The 17,750-nt window shown below is 29.3% G+C and overlaps 1 protein-coding gene across 1 annotated transcript; it reads left to right on the top strand.

Moving 5' to 3' along the window:
* Positions 1 to 5,435: 5,435 nt before the first annotated feature.
* On the top strand, positions 5,436 to 16,243 carry LOC131634725 (uncharacterized). Its single transcript, XM_058905352.1, has 7 exons — positions 5,436 to 5,656; positions 5,754 to 6,224; positions 6,362 to 7,288; positions 7,493 to 7,796; positions 14,041 to 14,215; positions 16,025 to 16,115; positions 16,198 to 16,243. Exons 1-7 carry the CDS (start codon positions 5,436 to 5,438, stop codon positions 16,241 to 16,243), a joined length of 2,235 nt encoding a protein of 744 aa, XP_058761335.1.
* The last annotated feature ends 1,507 nt before the right edge of the window (positions 16,244 to 17,750 follow it).

The following is a 17,750-nucleotide window of genomic DNA, read 5'->3' as shown; positions in this document are numbered from 1 at the left end:
GCTCTGATATGTAACACTCAGTTTTTTTAGTTACTGCTGCCATCTTGTTCCATAAATTTTATCAACAAATATTTGTATCATGACATCTCATTCGACATCACATATCTGATACCAGAGTTTCAATTCTCAACCTAATGACTTCTCATCTCTTTCAACAACATATGGAAAATATGATTGAAAAAGATGTTGCTAAACTATTGAGAAGATAGGAGAAAAAAAAGACTTACCTTTTTTAGAATGGAAGGTGATGGTGAATGGACAATTTTTTCCAATCTCTTATTTTTCAATCGTGACCTCCCAAGTGGAAAGTGAAATGAGAATTTTGATTTTCTCCCAAGCTACCATTGTATAAGCCTTGCTTATCCGATGACAATAACACTCTTCACTTATGAGGAAATCTTAACTATGCCCTTCTAGTTGATCTTGGGCATTTTCCACCTATGCTTGTAGTCTCCAACCTTAGATTATTAACTTGATTATTTCTTTAGACTCAAACGCACTTTATTTTACTTGGGACACCATGTGAAGCCTTAAGAATAACCAAAATATACTTGATGGTAAAATGACCTTTTTACCCTTGGTCCCATAATTCTTTCAATTGGTAAATAAACGAGGTTCAAATAATATTCCAAGCCGGGACAATACAAAGACAAACGTCTGCCCCAAGTTTTTTTTATGTATTCATGACAAAAAATCGTATCATATTTTTTTATGTTTATCTATGAGAAATATTTTGTCCGTGTTTTTCTATTTTGATCAATGACATATACTTCTCCCATATTTTTTTATGTATCAATAGTAAATATGTCTCTTGTTTTTTTGTTAATGTATGTTAGTAACAAATTTTTAAGTATCAGTGAATATTTATATCTTGATTTTTGGTATATCGATTAGAAATATTTATTCGATTTTTTTTTTAATGATTATCAAAAGAAAAAGACTTGTTTTGTATTTTTTCTATTAATAAATGACATATATTTTGCTAAAACATATTAATGTTATATTAAGTTTATAAGTTACACAAATGTCTCAAGTTTGATTTACACTTTATAAAAAAAATTAATTAGTGGTAAATCATGTGTCATATGCATAAATTGTATGTTCCAACAACTTCAAGTAAAATAAGGCAAAGAAAGTCTGAATCAATTAAAAACTACGAAAAAATGTGTAATATTGTATAAATTGTATGTTTCAACCACTTCTTACACAATAAGGTAGTGAAAAAAAGTGTTGTAAAAAAGTATGAATTCTACGTTATAAAAGATTCTATAGTTATAGTTAGTGTGATATAATTACTCTCTTTTTTATGTTGATGACATTAAAAAAAAAACTTATTTTAATAATTTATTAAGTTATAAATATTTGTTTAGTGTTTAGTCTTAAACATATATTATAACTAAGTTATTGTAACTATTTACATTTTGTTAAAAAAAATTAAAAAGCACAATTTATTGAAATAATTTCTGAGAAATAGTGGTTGTGTGTATAAATTATACGTTTAAATGACTTTTTTCATATTTATTTTCTAAAGAATAACAACAAAATTGAAGTGTGAAACATTATATAGAGTTAGTGTATTATAACTTTATTTTTATTTTTATTGCAACATTATTGAAAAATTAATTTAAAGTAATAACTCTGAGTGACAAACATTTGTATTGTCCTCACTTTTCTTTGCTCCAATTATTTCTTTTCATTTTTACTATACTCAAAAAACAAATATCATTGATTTATTCTAAATAGGGTTAAATATATTTTTTATTCCTATATATATCTTAAATTTAACTTTTAGTCCTTATAAAAAGTCTCATATTTTAGTTTATATAAAATTATTTTTTGCATGACGTTTTAGTCTTTTTACCGAGATTAAAACTGTATGGATAAATAATTTTATAAGGACTAAAACATAACTTTTTTTATAAAGACCAAAAATCAAATTTAATAATTTTGTAGAGACTAAAAATAAATTTAATCCTTCTCAATAAAATCACTTGTAAAAACTAGATTTTATCCGAGTTTGGTTTTGAATACGTTTATTATTATTTTTTATTTATGAATGACAAACATTTGTCCAATTTTTTATGCTTATTAAAAACATTTTGTCTGTTGCATGTTTTTTTATGCATTCTAGACAAATATTTGTGGCTTAATTTTTATATATTTATGGATGAAAAATAATTTGTCCTTTTTGTATATTAATTTATGATATTTATTCTATATTTTTTTTATGTATTAATGATAAATATGTGTTTCATATTTTTTAAAAATATTTATTTGTAAAAAATATTTGTCAAAATTTTTAATGTATGAGTAATAAATATTTGTCTCTGATATTTTGGTATATCGATCATAAATGTTTATTCAATATATTATTTTGGTATATCGATCATAAATGTTTATTCAATATATTATTTTGTTTAACAGTATCAAAGGAAAAAATGTGTTCCTTAAATTTTTATATTAATCAATGATAAATACTTTTTTAAATATATTGATATTCCTTTCATTTTATAAAATAAAAAAAATTGTAGTCATATATATTATAATTGTTCTTACTTTCATTTTAAAGTTATACAAAAATTAACTAACCTGATAATGAACCACCCAACTTCATGCTTTTTAGAAAAATATTTTGGGGCTAAAATTAAAATTAAAGTAAATTTTGGAGCTAAAATTATATTTAATTGAGTAGTTTCATTTATCAACATTTATTTATTATTATTATTATTAATTATTTATAATTAAAAATCAACCTTTCTCCCACTAACTTTAATAAATAATCATCCACTAGCTAGCCATTATTTTTCATATTTTTTTAATCGCCATTATTTTTAATTTATAATATTTACTTAACATTATTATTTTATTTAAAAACTTTAACACATTCTTTTTATCATTGCTATGAAGATGTTAATATGTCTTTTATGACTATACTTAAAATTTCTTATATAAGCATTGATTTTTATTAAAATATGTCTTTTACTACTATACTCGTAACAGAAACGCAATTATTATGATGAGTAATCCTAATTGAAAAAGTAGAGCAACAACACCAGTACGATTCCAAACCGTATAAATATCACAAATTCGATTTTAAACATAAATAGCAAGCGGAGGCGCATGTTATTTTATATATTTCACAAATAGAAAAGAGTTTCCACAATTTTATTGGACGTTCCATTCAATTTCCCATATAAGGGCAGTCCCTAAAATCATGTGTATGAAGTTGTTTTAAAATATTAAAAAATATAAAGTTTTTCTAATTAATTCGTGAGAAATAATGGTAGCATATATATAACTAATTATTTTATAAAAAAAATAGGCAAATACCCGTGCTTGCACGGAATTTATTTTTGTAATTCAAATATTTGTCTCGGGTTAGCTTATGTATCTATTACAAATATTTATGTTGCGTTTTTTATATTAGTAGAAGAAAACAATATTTGCTTCACACTTTTTTTTATGTATGAGTGATAAGTATTACGTATTTTATTATGTATAAATAAAATATCAGCAATGTTATCTTGACATTTTTTTTGACATCAATACTTACATTAATACGATTTGCTGTTTTTATATAGTGAATATTATTTTTTCAATATTATTTTAATTAAAAAAATATTTATTAAAGATATTTTTTAAAATTATTTTTGTAACACGAATATAAATTTTGTCATTAACCAATTTTATGACTGCATTAGCCACAAAAATATATTATATTAACCACATATTTTACTTATAATTGAAGTTTTTGCAAAATCGACGTCTTTGTTTATCTTGAACAAACCAAAGGTAAACAAAATTGTGAGGATGTTAAAGACGACCTATTTCTAAACAAGCTTTTCTTACCTCATTTTAGATGTCAAAAGAAAGAAGGAGAATCTTTTCCTCTCAATTAGAACAGCTTTCTACAACAGACTATTTGAAAATCTAATGTCCCTCACCGATAATGGCTAGTTCCTGGCCGTCAAACACTTTTGCTTTTCTCCTTCCTCCCTCTCTCTTTAGACACCTCCTTCTTCCCCCTTTCCCCTTTACTCCTTCCCAAGTCTCTGTTGTTCTTCATGGATGTCTCTCTCCTTTTCCCAGAAACTCACTCAAGCAGTGGTAAGTCAAACACCACCAACGAGCTTCACAAGGCAACAAAGCCGGTACAGACTAAGTCATTTGCTGCAGTGGTCTCCAATAATGTCTGTGACATTCCGCTAATCCAATTACCTACCCATTGTCTGAAAGGAGATAAAATTGCCATCACGATTCTGGAGGAGGAATATGCCCTTAGAGTTGAAGCCTGTAAGCATCATTTGCATGGTCGGGTTGTTTGGTCCAAAGGTGCTCAACCACTCACGGTTGTGAACCTGAAAAGTAAGCTTATGGAGCTATGGCCTTCTATTGGTAAGTGGGGTGTGACTTCACTAGGGAAAGGATTCTTCGATTTTGCCTTCTCCTCCCTTGAAGATGTTCAAAGAGTACTCAGGTCAGTTAATGCTTGGACTCTCCCCAACGGTATTTTAAAACTGTTCCCGTGGACTAAGGACTTTATTCCATATGAAGCAAACCTCTGCCCAGGTTTGGATTAGGATTCATGGGCTCTCGCAGGAATACTGGAGACCTTGAATCCTTTTTGCAATTGCAAGCAGCATAGGTACACCGATTTGTATAGATTCTGCCTCAAATAAGTCAGCATTTGAAAGGCCGTTTGGGCACTTTGTTTGCATATTGGTTGACTTAGATCTCACAAAAGATCTCAGCTACAAAATGTTAGTTGAAAGGGTAGGATTTGCCTTCTTTGTTGACATAGAGTATGAAAAAATACCAGAATTTTGCAAATATTGTAACTCCATTAGCCACTCCATAAATAATTGTAAAAGGAAAGAACAAGCAGGTTGCAAAGGTAGAATTCCAATCTAAAAACATGATAACAATATGTATGTTCCTACGGGAAGGAAATTCATAGTTGGTGAGACTTCTAAAGCTAATACAGAAAATCAACCTAGCAAGGAGAATGAGGTGGATGGAGCTGTTCAAGAGCAAGCTATTCTTGCGGACAATGCTGAAAATACTCCCAAAGGGAATGATAATGTTAACACTAATGTGGTGAATGATGCTATTTTGGAAATCACCTCTTCCGACAACTCGCAGAGGCCCGATGGATCGTCCGAAAGTGAGTATGTGGACACCACACAATTAGGAAATTTTGTGCCTGAAACTCAATTGGATGAAAGATATAAAGAACAAGTCACAGACTTTTTGAAAGAATCATGGAATAACATGGCTGATGCTGATGCTCCAGGGGTGGACTTGTTCCAACAAAGAGATTTTCAGATGGTTACTAGCAGAAAAAGGAGAAACAAAAAGATGAACACTTCAACTAATACCAGGCTAATCACTGGTCCTAAAATTCTTACATTATGAAGTGCCTCTATTGAAACATTATGGGTATTGCCAATAGCTCTTTGAGACTGGCTCTAAAGAATCTTATTCAAAATAACTCCCATGAGTTTGTGTTTGCAGCTGAACCTTGGATGGACTTCTGCAATTTTCCCCAAAGATGGATGCTGAGGTTTGATCTAAAGCCTTTTGCTTTCAACAAAAGGGAAGGTCTGTTACCAAATCTCTGGTGCTTCTGTAAGTCATACCTAAACCCTAAATTGCTGTTTGTGGATGATCAACATGTGTTCATTTTTTGTGGAGCTTAACAACCAGGTTTTTTGCTATTCTGTGATATATGCTTCTACCTGTTACACTATTAGAAGGAATCTTTCGAATAACCTAACTAATTTAATATCTAATACTAAAAACCCTTGGTCCTTTATTGGTGATTTTAATGCAATCATAAGTGCTGATGAATATAGAGGGATGCATAATCCTAATAATATTCCTATGAGAGAGTTCTTTCAATGGTATGATACAAACCATCTTATTCACTTGCCCACTGTAGGAAATTTTTTTACATGGTGTATTGGTAGAAAGGGTAGACACCTGACCGAGAAAAGGTTAGATGGGGTCGTTTGTAATTTAGAAATGTTAGATGCTTGCAACACTATTGTTTGTCATACTTTATCCAAGGTTAGGTCTTACCATTATCCTCTTTTGTACACTTGTGATTTTGATAAGATCAGTTTTAAGTCTCAGTTCAAGTTTCTTAAAATGTGGAGTTTGAATGAGGAATGTGAGAAAGTCATTCAAGATGTTTGGAATACTAAGGTCCATGGCTGTCCAATGTATATCTTGGAAAAAAAGCTTAGACTATTGAAGGTTAAGTTAAGGGAGTGGAACAAGAATACTGTTGATGTGAAAGACAAAGTTTTGAAGGCTGAGACTGTTCTAATAGATATTCAGAAAATCATAGGTTTGTCAGGATAAGTCTACAAGTTGCTGAAGCTGGGGCTCAGCATGAACTTGAGAAAGCTCTCATTCTTGAAGAAGAATTTTGGAAAGAAAAAGCTAATATTAAGTGGCATTGTGAGGGAGATAGGAGTAATAAATTCTTCCACACATATGCCAAGATTAGAAGGAAGAATAGTTTAATAGCTTCTCTTAATGTTAATGACACTGTTACAACTGATCAGAATATTATTGAATCTCATCTTGTTAACCACTTTTCTAACTTGTTCAATCAAGATGTTTTGCTACAAGACACAGGTCTGATACAAAGAGTTATCCCTTGCCTGGTGAATGATAATACAAATGCAATGCTTACTATAACTCCTAGTGCAGAGGAGATCCATCATGCAGTCATGAGCCTTAAATATGGTTCTTCTCCTCGGCCAGATGGGTTTGGTCCTTTGTTTTTCCAAAAGTATTGGCATATAATTCAAAGTGATGTCATTGGTGCTGTCACTCAGTTTTTCCTGCAAGATTGGATCCTTCCTAACTATAATGCTAACACTATAATTCTTATACCTAAAACTAATGAACCTAACTCTATTAACCATTATAGGCCTATTGCTCTTGCTAACTTTAAATTTAAATTCATATCTAAGATCATGGATGACAGGCTTGCCTCTATATTACCTACCTTGATCTCTAAGGAACAAAATGGTTTTGTCATTGGTAGGGATATTAAGGATAGCATCTGCCTCACCTTTGAGGCCATTAACATTCTGAATAACAAATGCTATAGTGGCAATGTTGCATTGAAAATAGACATATCCAAAGCCTTTGACACTCTTAGTTGGAAATTCATTCTTAACACCCTTGAAAGATTTGGTTTTTGTAGTAGATTTTGTAGGTGGATTGATACTCTTTTACACTCTGCTAATATTTCAATTGGATTTAATGGAAAGTAGACTGGATACTTTAAGTGTATTAATGGTGTTAGACAAGTGGACCCTCTGTCCCCATTACTTTTCTGCCTGGCTGAAGTGGTTATGAGCAGAGGCATATCTCACCTTGTGAATACCAATCAAATCAATCTTACAAAAGCCTCCAGGACTGTTTTTGTTCCCTCACACACTTTATATGCTGATGATATAATGATATTTTGTAGAGGGGATCATAAATCCCTAAATTCCATTGCAAATTTGCTGAAGGAGTATGCTAACTGCTCTGGCCAATTTGGTAACAATACCAAGTCTCTCATCTATGCTGGTGGCATGTCTTTAGAGAGATTTAAGACTTTAGCTGATTTAATTGGGTTTACTATGGCCAACCCTCCTTTTGTGTATCTTGGTGCCCTTATATTTGTTGGTAGACCTAAGCCTGTGCATTTCTTGTTTGTTGCAGACAAAATAAAGATAAGATTGGCAGGTTGGAAAGCTAGTCTTCTTTCCATGGCTAGTAGGCTTCAGCTGGTAAAGTCAGTGATTCAAAGCATGGTGGTGCATTGAAATGCTGTATGGAGTGGCAATTTGGAGCAGAAGAAAATCGTGACTGTTGCTTGGAAGCAATGCAGTCTGTAACACCCCAAATCTACCCGGTAATTATAATAAAAATCAGAAGTATAAATTCCAAACATGTTCATTTGAGGTATCACATATTCGTCATTCAAAAACGATTACGGCTTATTTGTCTTCATATAGACACATAGCACAGGAATTTAAAACGATAATCAGATCATTACTAAAAATCACTTGTTCAAATTTAATAATTAACTCGCAGCGGAATCAACAAACTTCATAAATATTCAAATCAAGTCATAGCATCTTTGCACGGTAACTTTAAGTTACAATTTAAACCAAAACAATATAAAAATTCAGCAAAAGAAATAATAATTAAAACAATCGTTTTGTCCCCCCGAGTGCTACGTATCAGAGCAAGACACCAACTCGAATAACATCAACTAAAACTTCCTAAAGATACTTTGCATCCACAGCTACACTTGAGTACCTGTCCATTTCCCATGGTAGGGAAACATCATTCAGAAAGGGTGAGATATCTACCAATATAAACAAACGCATGATAAATAATATATTAGAATTAAATCATACAAAATTATCACGTTACAGCTTTCAGACAACAGTTATAATAACAAGTAACATGAACAGTTATAATAACAAAAATCAACAACAACAACATATTAATAGTTATAACAACTATTTCTCATCTTCCAGACAATACCTGTCACAACACGTCATTAGTATAACAACTTATAATTACAACTTCACATTATCACAATTCAACAACAACTCAAGTCACAACACGTCAAAATTAAATCACACTCATGCCACATATAATGAGACTCTAACAAATACGCATACATGTGGTAACCAGGACTTCAGCCCCCATCGCCAATTGCCCGATAATAGAGGCATCAAAAACAGGCATAAGCCTTCGTCGCTGTTTTACCAATCCAGGCCGTCACCAAAAATGCATATGTGTATGAATGCAACAATCACACACAACAAACAACATCATCGTCACAAAGGCATAAGCCTTTATCGTTGCTATACCAATAAATAGAGGTATTCATCGTAACTAAAACATCCTGCAACTTCGCATAAAATAACAACAATATACACATCGCTGAGAGATCACAAAGAAAATACAACACAATGTATTCAACATAATTCACAAAAAAAATCAATCATAACCACCTACTAAAATATACGAACTACCTCAACAAGTTTCAATTAATTTCGGTTAACTAAATTTACCGCTAAATTCGCTAACCCGGCTAATTCGGAATTCTTTCGTTCACTGCTATCGCTACCAATTATTATATGACTTCTATTAATTTTATTAGACTTCTATATTTAATTCCTTGCATCCAAAAATCATTCTGTTATCAAGATAATGCTACTGCTACTCCCTACTATTGCTATACTGCTCATATCTACCTCTCCTAATTTACGAAAACTGCTATATTTTTCTAGTACTAAAGTAATCCCTGCTACCAATATACTACATTTTTTTATACAACCACACAATTAAATTAGGTGATGCTATATTAATTTAACTAAAGCCATTAGTATCATAAATATAAGTCTCTTGAAACATGCCTAGGTACCAGACCACGTGGAAACGAAGAAAAGAAAAGGTGCTCCTGCATGAAGGTATGTCGCACGGCATGATCCCCTCAATACCATGTGCCGATCGGCACATGTGGCTCCCTTGCGCACCATTCTCTTCCGTCCGTCACTTCCAAGTGTGCCCTTTTTCGCGTACAGTCGGAACACCAACACTTCCAGTCTCAACAAACAATTCATCCAACGTATACTTTCAGCAACATATATTGTCACATACTCACAATTTCAATAGAGTCATTATCATAATAAAACAATTATTCTGCAACACCAATTCACACAAACAGAGAGACAATTTCATATAACCTAACCCCTCACATATCATTCATCATGAGTCTGGAAATAGAGTTAGAACCCCACCCCTTACCTTAGATTTAATGGCTGCTCTAACTTCGATCGAACTTCAATTCCGGTTCCGGCTTGTGCTCTTCTCGTATCTTCTTCTTCCAAACCCTAGTGCCTTCATTCTTTTTCCTCTTTCTTCGTACGACAATATCACAAAACCTAATTCATCCTTCTTTTTATTTATTCCCTTAATCCAATAATAATAATAATAATATTATTATATCTAATGGACTTAAACTTCACACCTCCACTTTGCTATTTAGCACACCACCTCAAAATCCAACTATATTAAATAATCCAATACAATAATATATTTCTTAATATTATTTCTCCGACTAACCGACTAAATCTGACTTTAACTTAATAATCCAAATGCGCCTCTTAAAATCACACTGACAAATTCAATTATTCTATACATTCTCAAACTTCTTTCAAATTCCATAATTAAATCCTTCAATAATTTAATTAACTAATTAATTAAATTTTGGGGCGTTACACAGTCCTGGCTGAGTTATTGGCAACTATTGTTGCCATGGAAAAAGCAAAAAGTTTGGGTTTTAAGAAAATTTGGATGGAATCCGATTGCATGCTTGTAGTTAAAGCATTCTCTGATTCAAACATGATCTCTTGGAAGATTAGATCTCGTTGGCTCTGTTGTATTGCGTATACTCGCATGATTGACTTTATGATCTCTCATGTGTATAGAGAAGCCAATTTTTGTGCTGACTTTCTCGCGAATTTAGGAATGTCCATTGGTAGATTCTCTTGGTTTCCTTTTTTGCATTCTGTTATAGTTAAGGATTACCTCTTAGACAAGAAAGGTACCCCTAGGCTTCGCCTTTGCTATTAAGGGGTCTTGGTTTGGTCCTCCCCTTGTGTATCTTGTTTTCCTATTTTATTTTAATGATATTTTCAGATTAAAAAAATATATTTTACTTATAATTCATTAACCAATAAAATAGAGAACATTAACCAAGTTCTGACATTAAATTATTAAATATAATAATCAATCTTTACATTTTATCGACCAAAATTTGATATTAAATTATGAAATATGACAAATATAATTGGTTAATAGAGTGTAAATATTGATTATCATATTTCATATTTTTAATGCTAGAACTTGGTTAATATTGTGCATTTTATTAGTTAATAAAGTAATAAAAAAAATTTATAATGGTTATAAATAAAGGGAAATGTTAACTTGTGCCTTAGGGGCACAAGTTAAGAACTAAGGTAAGAAATATTGTCTTGGAAATTGTGCATTAACTTAAATAAAAGTATAATACTAATTTTTTAATTATTTTTTCAATACAAACATTCTATAAGTGAGTTTTTTAACTTGTGCCCCTAAGTAACAAGTTAGCATTATCCATAAGTAAAATATATAGTTAATAACATGTATTTTTATGGTTAATGCAGTAATAAAATTGATTAATGACAAACTTTATATTTGAGTAACAAAAATAATTTTAAAAACAAAAATATTTGTTATAAATACTTTTTAAAATTAAAAATATATTGTTCACCCGTATGAATACCATAAATAGTATTCTGGGTAAGTATTAGTGTCACTATAAATAGTGGTATAAAAATAATATTATTCATAAAATAAATTTGTTCCATATTTTTTTGAATTATCGGAGGAGAAATGTGTCATTTAATTTTTTCATATGTTATATATAAAAAGTTATTAAGTCTCTTAGTAGAGTTAAAATTGAAGATATTTTTGTAATCTTATTCATTATGAATTTATTTATTATTTTTTTCATTTAATTATTTTAGTTTTTTAATAATTCTCAATAATTCAACTTTCACTAACTTAATTTTTTTATTTGTTTTCTAATTTCAATATTTCATGAGCATACCTTCAAAACTCAAGTTTTCACCACTAGAACACACACGCACACATATTTCACGTAGTATTAAAACTATCACACAAACTGCCACTATAACAAAGGACATTACACCCTTAGCACACTGTGTATATATATGCGAATATTTTTTACGAAATGGTATTTGTTATATTCATTAGCTATAAGTATTATTAAACAGGAAAATGAAAAAACATACCATGTTTTTTTATGAAAAAAGAAAAAGAACACACCCTTAATAAAGGAGTAACTTACCCTACTATACCTAGTTATATCACCAACTTAACCCAATTGTAGTTTTGTTTTTTTTTTGAAAAGAAATATTCATAAGTATTATAGCAATTACAAATTCAAAAGCATTATAGCAACTTCAAAATACTTGATAGTTGAGTCCAGTTTAAAGGTGAAAGCAACTACCATAAAATTATCAAATATGAGATAGTGTTTGTGGTCTATTTTTTTATGGAGAGAGAAATTCACTCTTTGAAAGGATAAATTTAATTTAATAATAACAATAATAATAATAATAATAATAATAATAATAATAATAATAATAATAATAATAATAATAATAATAATAATGCTACTTGGTTGTTTCATACCATTCGTGACACATTCGCCTGAGATATGTTTGGCGACATTAAACATTACTCATATATAAATGATTTTGATGGTGATGTTTTGACTAACATATTCAAAATCCATCTTTCTTGTTTAGTTATTTTGCATTTTATATATTCTTTCAAAAATAACTAAACAGAAAAGATAGATTTTAAAGATGTTAGCCAAAACATTTACTATCAAAATCATATATATATATATATATATATATATATATATATATATATATATATATATATATATATATATATATATATATATATATATATATATATATATATATATATATATATATATATATATATATATATATATATATATATATATATACACTGTTAAGGGTGTATGAATTAAAGATAGGAGTTATTGCAAGACTATCAAAATATATTGTTTGTTTTTAGGGTTAAATATGTTTTTCATCCCTATAAATAAGCCATCTTTCAATTGTAGTCCCTAAAATTTTTTTTTTAAATAATGATCCTCCTAAAATTTTCCGTCCACAATTTTAGTCCCTACCGTCTGTTTGGTATAACGGAAGCTGATGTGACTTGCCAGGTTTGATGTCACGTAACTTATAGTCAACATAAAGAAAATATATTAGATTGCGGGGGTTTGTAACCTCCTTTAAATAACTGAAACATAAACTCAACTCTTATACATTCATACTCAATTTCTTACATTTCACTGGTTGGTGTTCCACAACAACTTCATTCATGCACACAAGAAGTTCGACGAAATGCCTCAAAGAACACTAGTCACTTACAACACACTTATCACTTCTTATACTCGACATGAAAATGTAATTGAAGCTTAGAGCTTGTTGAACCACTTGAGGGAGGGTATGTGAATTTGCTCCTTATCACATTTTTCATTTTGGACCAAGTATTGAAACTTAGCATAGAGTTGTGTCACTGCTTGAGCATTGAAACTTAGCATATAGTTATGTCACTGCTTGAGCATTGAAAATTAGCACAAAATTGTGTCACTGCTTGAGGGTCTTGAAGCTGAAGAGGAGGTTCTTAAGGAAGGAAGAAAAATGAGATTGGAGCAAAAGATAATCGAGACGAAGTAGCACTGAGTTTGATTATATTGATGCCACTATTTACATGCAGTATTCAAATTAATAGTAAAAAAACAATGTATGTTATGTTATTTTAGAATGATTAGAAAAGTCTTAAAGGTCAGACTATCTTATATCCTGTACAGACATTTAATGATTAAGCATAGAACATACAATTAACTATTTACTTTCTTAGAATTCATATGTAAATTTTCTTGTTCGTTTTGTTATAATTATAATTTAGAAAAACATTCATAAATTGCTCAAGCTATTTTCAATATAACTCGAGATATATTTTTACAGTAAAAATATATTTTTCATTCTACATTTCATTACAACGGTTTTATACTCTTGAATTGAATGAAATTCTAGATTTTATGTTAAATAGAATCTCAACATTCAATAACACCAACAATAGTTTAATTCAATTATATATGGTAAAATATATTATCGTATAAAACAAAATCTAAAACGATATTGAAGAAAGTGTCAGTAACTTAGCTTTATGGAAAATGATATCAAGGACTAAGTTAAGAAATTATATCTATCAGTTTTATTTTAGTACACTTTTTTTTCTTCCAAATTTCATATATCCATAGCATACTTTTCCATGTATGCTAATTTTTATATTTTAGTACTTGAAGTGGTTTTAAAAACGATTGAATAATTTAAGGTTACAAAGTTATGGGTTGTGCCTCCTATTATACTTACTTCTGCTAAGCATAGTTTGGTTGATAAGTATGCTCTCTTTTCTTTGAAGTATGTTGGTTTTGTTGCTGCTCATCTTGTAAAAGAGTTGATGCAAGTGTGCAAAGTGATTCTCTCATGTTGTTATTGCTCTCGGTCCAGTAAATGTGTTTTTAATAGATGTTCTGCTGAAAAAATATATTCTAGCTTGCCACAGTGTGCTATAGTGAATAACGAAATAATTGAGAATCTTGAGATTGGAAGAAGAACAATAGTACCTCAATTTTTCTATCTTATATCAATGAAAATAATTTGCAAAAATAACAAAACATTCAATTAAAAACACTTGAAAGATTGCTCCGAGAATGTTTGATGAAATATCTTAGAGAAATTAGTTTTTTTAAAATAGACTGTAGTTATAAGAACCACTAACATGGTTTTATAACTATTCCTTGTTTGGCTGACTGGACGTGGGGGATCTGCTTATGTTAAAAATTAACTCCTATGGGGTTCAAACCCATGAGTGTACTCATTAATATTAAGCACCAAACCATTAAGCTAGCTGTTTTTATTTGTTAACACTTGCATTGAATTTTTTTTATAAATTGATTATTTTAAGTCTGAATTTTTATAAGTTTGAATTTTTTTCTAATTGAACTTTTAAAGTTTTTGATTTTTATAAATTGATAATTCTTTTATAAATTAAATTTTTATAACACTTTCTAGTTTTTAATAAACGTTTTTAATTAACGTTTTTATTTAATTTTTTAATTAACTTTTTTAAATGTAATAAACAAAAATGTTAATATATATACTAAATGTTAACATTTATTTAACATATAAAATAAAAAAATTTAGTATATATGTTACATATATATATATATATATATATATATATATATATATATATATATATATATATATATATATATATATATATATATATATAAATATACTGATCGTTAACATTTAGTTAACATAAAAAAAATTTAACATATATATAAAACAAAATAAATGTTGTTAACGTTAACATAAAAAAAATTTAACATTTATATAAAACAAAAAAAAGTTAACATTTATGCTAGGAGTCCTTAAAATACTATAAACTAACTATTAATATATAAAGTATATTTTAGTATAACTAATATAAAAAGTTAGTATAACTAATATAAATTAATATTGCTCAATTTTTTATAGGAATTGTTCAATTTTTTTAGAAATTTATAAATTTGGGATAATTAATATACTATATAAAAAAATAAAACGTTAATATTTGTTAGGGATTTTTTAATTGAAAAATATAATTAGTTTTATAATTATTGCATCATCTATATTTATTTTATTTAGTTAATATATACAATAAATAAAATAATTTTTAAAAATTCAGTTATATATAAAAATTAATTGTGTTAAATTAATTGTGTTATAAATCATTTTTATATATTTTTTTTATAATGATTCTAATATATATTATATAAAACAAACAAAATTATAAATTAATATATATTGTATAAACAAACAAAATTATAAATATGTACAGTTTTTTTTTAAAACATTATTCATTTTATATGTACAGTTTTTTTTAAAATTATTCATTTTATATGTACAGTTTTAATATAAATATATTTTATATAAAAGTATATATATTAATAGTTTATAAAAAATTTAGTAATTAATATGTACAGTTTTTTATTCAGTTAAAACGTTAATAAGTAAAGTAAATAAAAAGCATTTAGGGGCTTCTGAAAACAGAATCTGTGTTTTATAGGGGGCAGTTTACAAAAAAAAAATTTCAGGGAGGCAAAACCGAATCTCGCTCTAATGGCAGGGGGACATCGTATATTTAACCCTTATAACTATAGTAATTGCAAGACTATCTCAATTTTTAAAATTTTTATATGTTTTATTCTTTTAAATTTCCATCATAACTTGCTTTTTTGTTTAAATGTATTCATATCTTTTTGGTATAGGATCTTATCCAGTGGCTGTGTCGAATTTATGGGCTGGTACCAAACTATTGATAAATGCTGATCATGATGAAATTCTTAACTACAAACAAAGGTATGAATTCTAAATAAAACAATTTTTGCTTAAGTCACATTTTCTTATACTAATATTTCTCTTTGAATTTATTCCATTGCAGTCTATCCCAAGATGTTACTTTGCTATATCACAGGATCAAGTTTTAAGTCAGTGGACTCAATCTCCACGATCTTCTGAGCATGTTAATTGTTGGTTTAACGCACAAATACTAAGTATTACTGATGAAAAATCTCACAGGTTATGCTTTCTTCTCATATCAATTCACTTCTATTTAATATATTAATATCTCCATCTTGTCATCGTTAAATATCATTGCTTTTATGTGTAGGATTGTTAGGAAGCTAGATTGTAACCCTAACAACACTAGAGTAAATTAAAGATTAAGAAGATAAAATAAGATAAATTAAGAAAATATAACTTTTTCATTCATTTGATAATCTTTCAATGTTTCAAGGAACTACATATATAGTACTCCTCATGGATAATTAAATAAAGCTCAAACTTATAAAAGCCCAATTAAACAACCTTAAAAGATCCTAAGAACATTCTAGAATTTTTACCAAAACAACAACTAAAATAAAATACTAAATAAACTATATTAACTCTCTATCATTGCCGCCCGGTTCACATTGAACATTGTCCTCAAGGTTCTAGATTGTCTTTAGAGGGATCGGTTGCAGTTGCTTGAAGTTTCACATAATAGTTACTTCCTAAGAAATAAACAATACATGAAAGCAACATCAAAGCATCAAGACTGTCCTTGTTAATGTTTCCAGCAGGAGAAATGTGATCAGTTGTTATATTGTCACTAAAATTCAGCAGGCAATAAGCATTTTTAACACCATGAGGTCTAAGAGGAACCATGGTTATGCCCTTGAAGTATGGAGGTTCATGAATATATGCTGAGTTGGTATCCCATGAGTACAGCTTATCAAGATAACCAGCCCAGAAAATCCCTCCAATTTTGTCATCAAACTTAGCATAAGTAATATCAACAGGTCCACCACACAAAATAACTAAAATAACAGGTCTCTTAGAATCTTTAGAAACACTTTTAATAAGCTCATGTTGCTTATAAGGCAAATATAAATGATCTCTATCATGATATTTCCTTTCTTGAATTTGATCCAAAATAACATAATCAACTTTCTTAGCAACTTCAACTGCTTCGTCGATTTCAGCCGAAACACACTTGGTTCCATCATTACAACCATAAATACTCTTCTTAACATAACTCTCAAAGCCTTGAAATATTGTTACCAAATTACAAGGAACAAACAATGCATCATGTTGAATATTATTCTTTTCAATGATCGGCAAAATCCCAAAAATATCAACCACAACAACAGAATTTTTCCAACATGTAATAACATAGGCGCCGAAGTTAAGTACCTTTGCAATATGAGGAAGTATGATGTTGAGATGCTGCCATGCCCATGTAAAAGCTTGTGTAGAATATTGTGTGATGATGGTGAAGAACCAAAAGTGACTCTTAGCATGATGCCCGCACAGGAGATTAAGATCGGCTATAGAGAGCATGGTGACAAATATATAAACTCTTGTCTGGAGGTTCAGGTGGTAGTGGAGGTGTTGCTATGGTGTTCGAAGTGAAATACGGTTGTTTAGCGAGTGGATCCGAGAATGCATACCTTG

Source organism: Vicia villosa, unplaced genomic scaffold (genome assembly GCF_029867415.1).
Source record: "Vicia villosa cultivar HV-30 ecotype Madison, WI unplaced genomic scaffold, Vvil1.0 ctg.001340F_1_1, whole genome shotgun sequence".
Lineage (NCBI taxonomy): Eukaryota > Viridiplantae > Streptophyta > Magnoliopsida > Fabales > Fabaceae > Vicia > Vicia villosa.
Note: the sequence above shows the minus strand (reverse complement) of the source record. Positions and strands in the feature narration are given on the sequence as shown.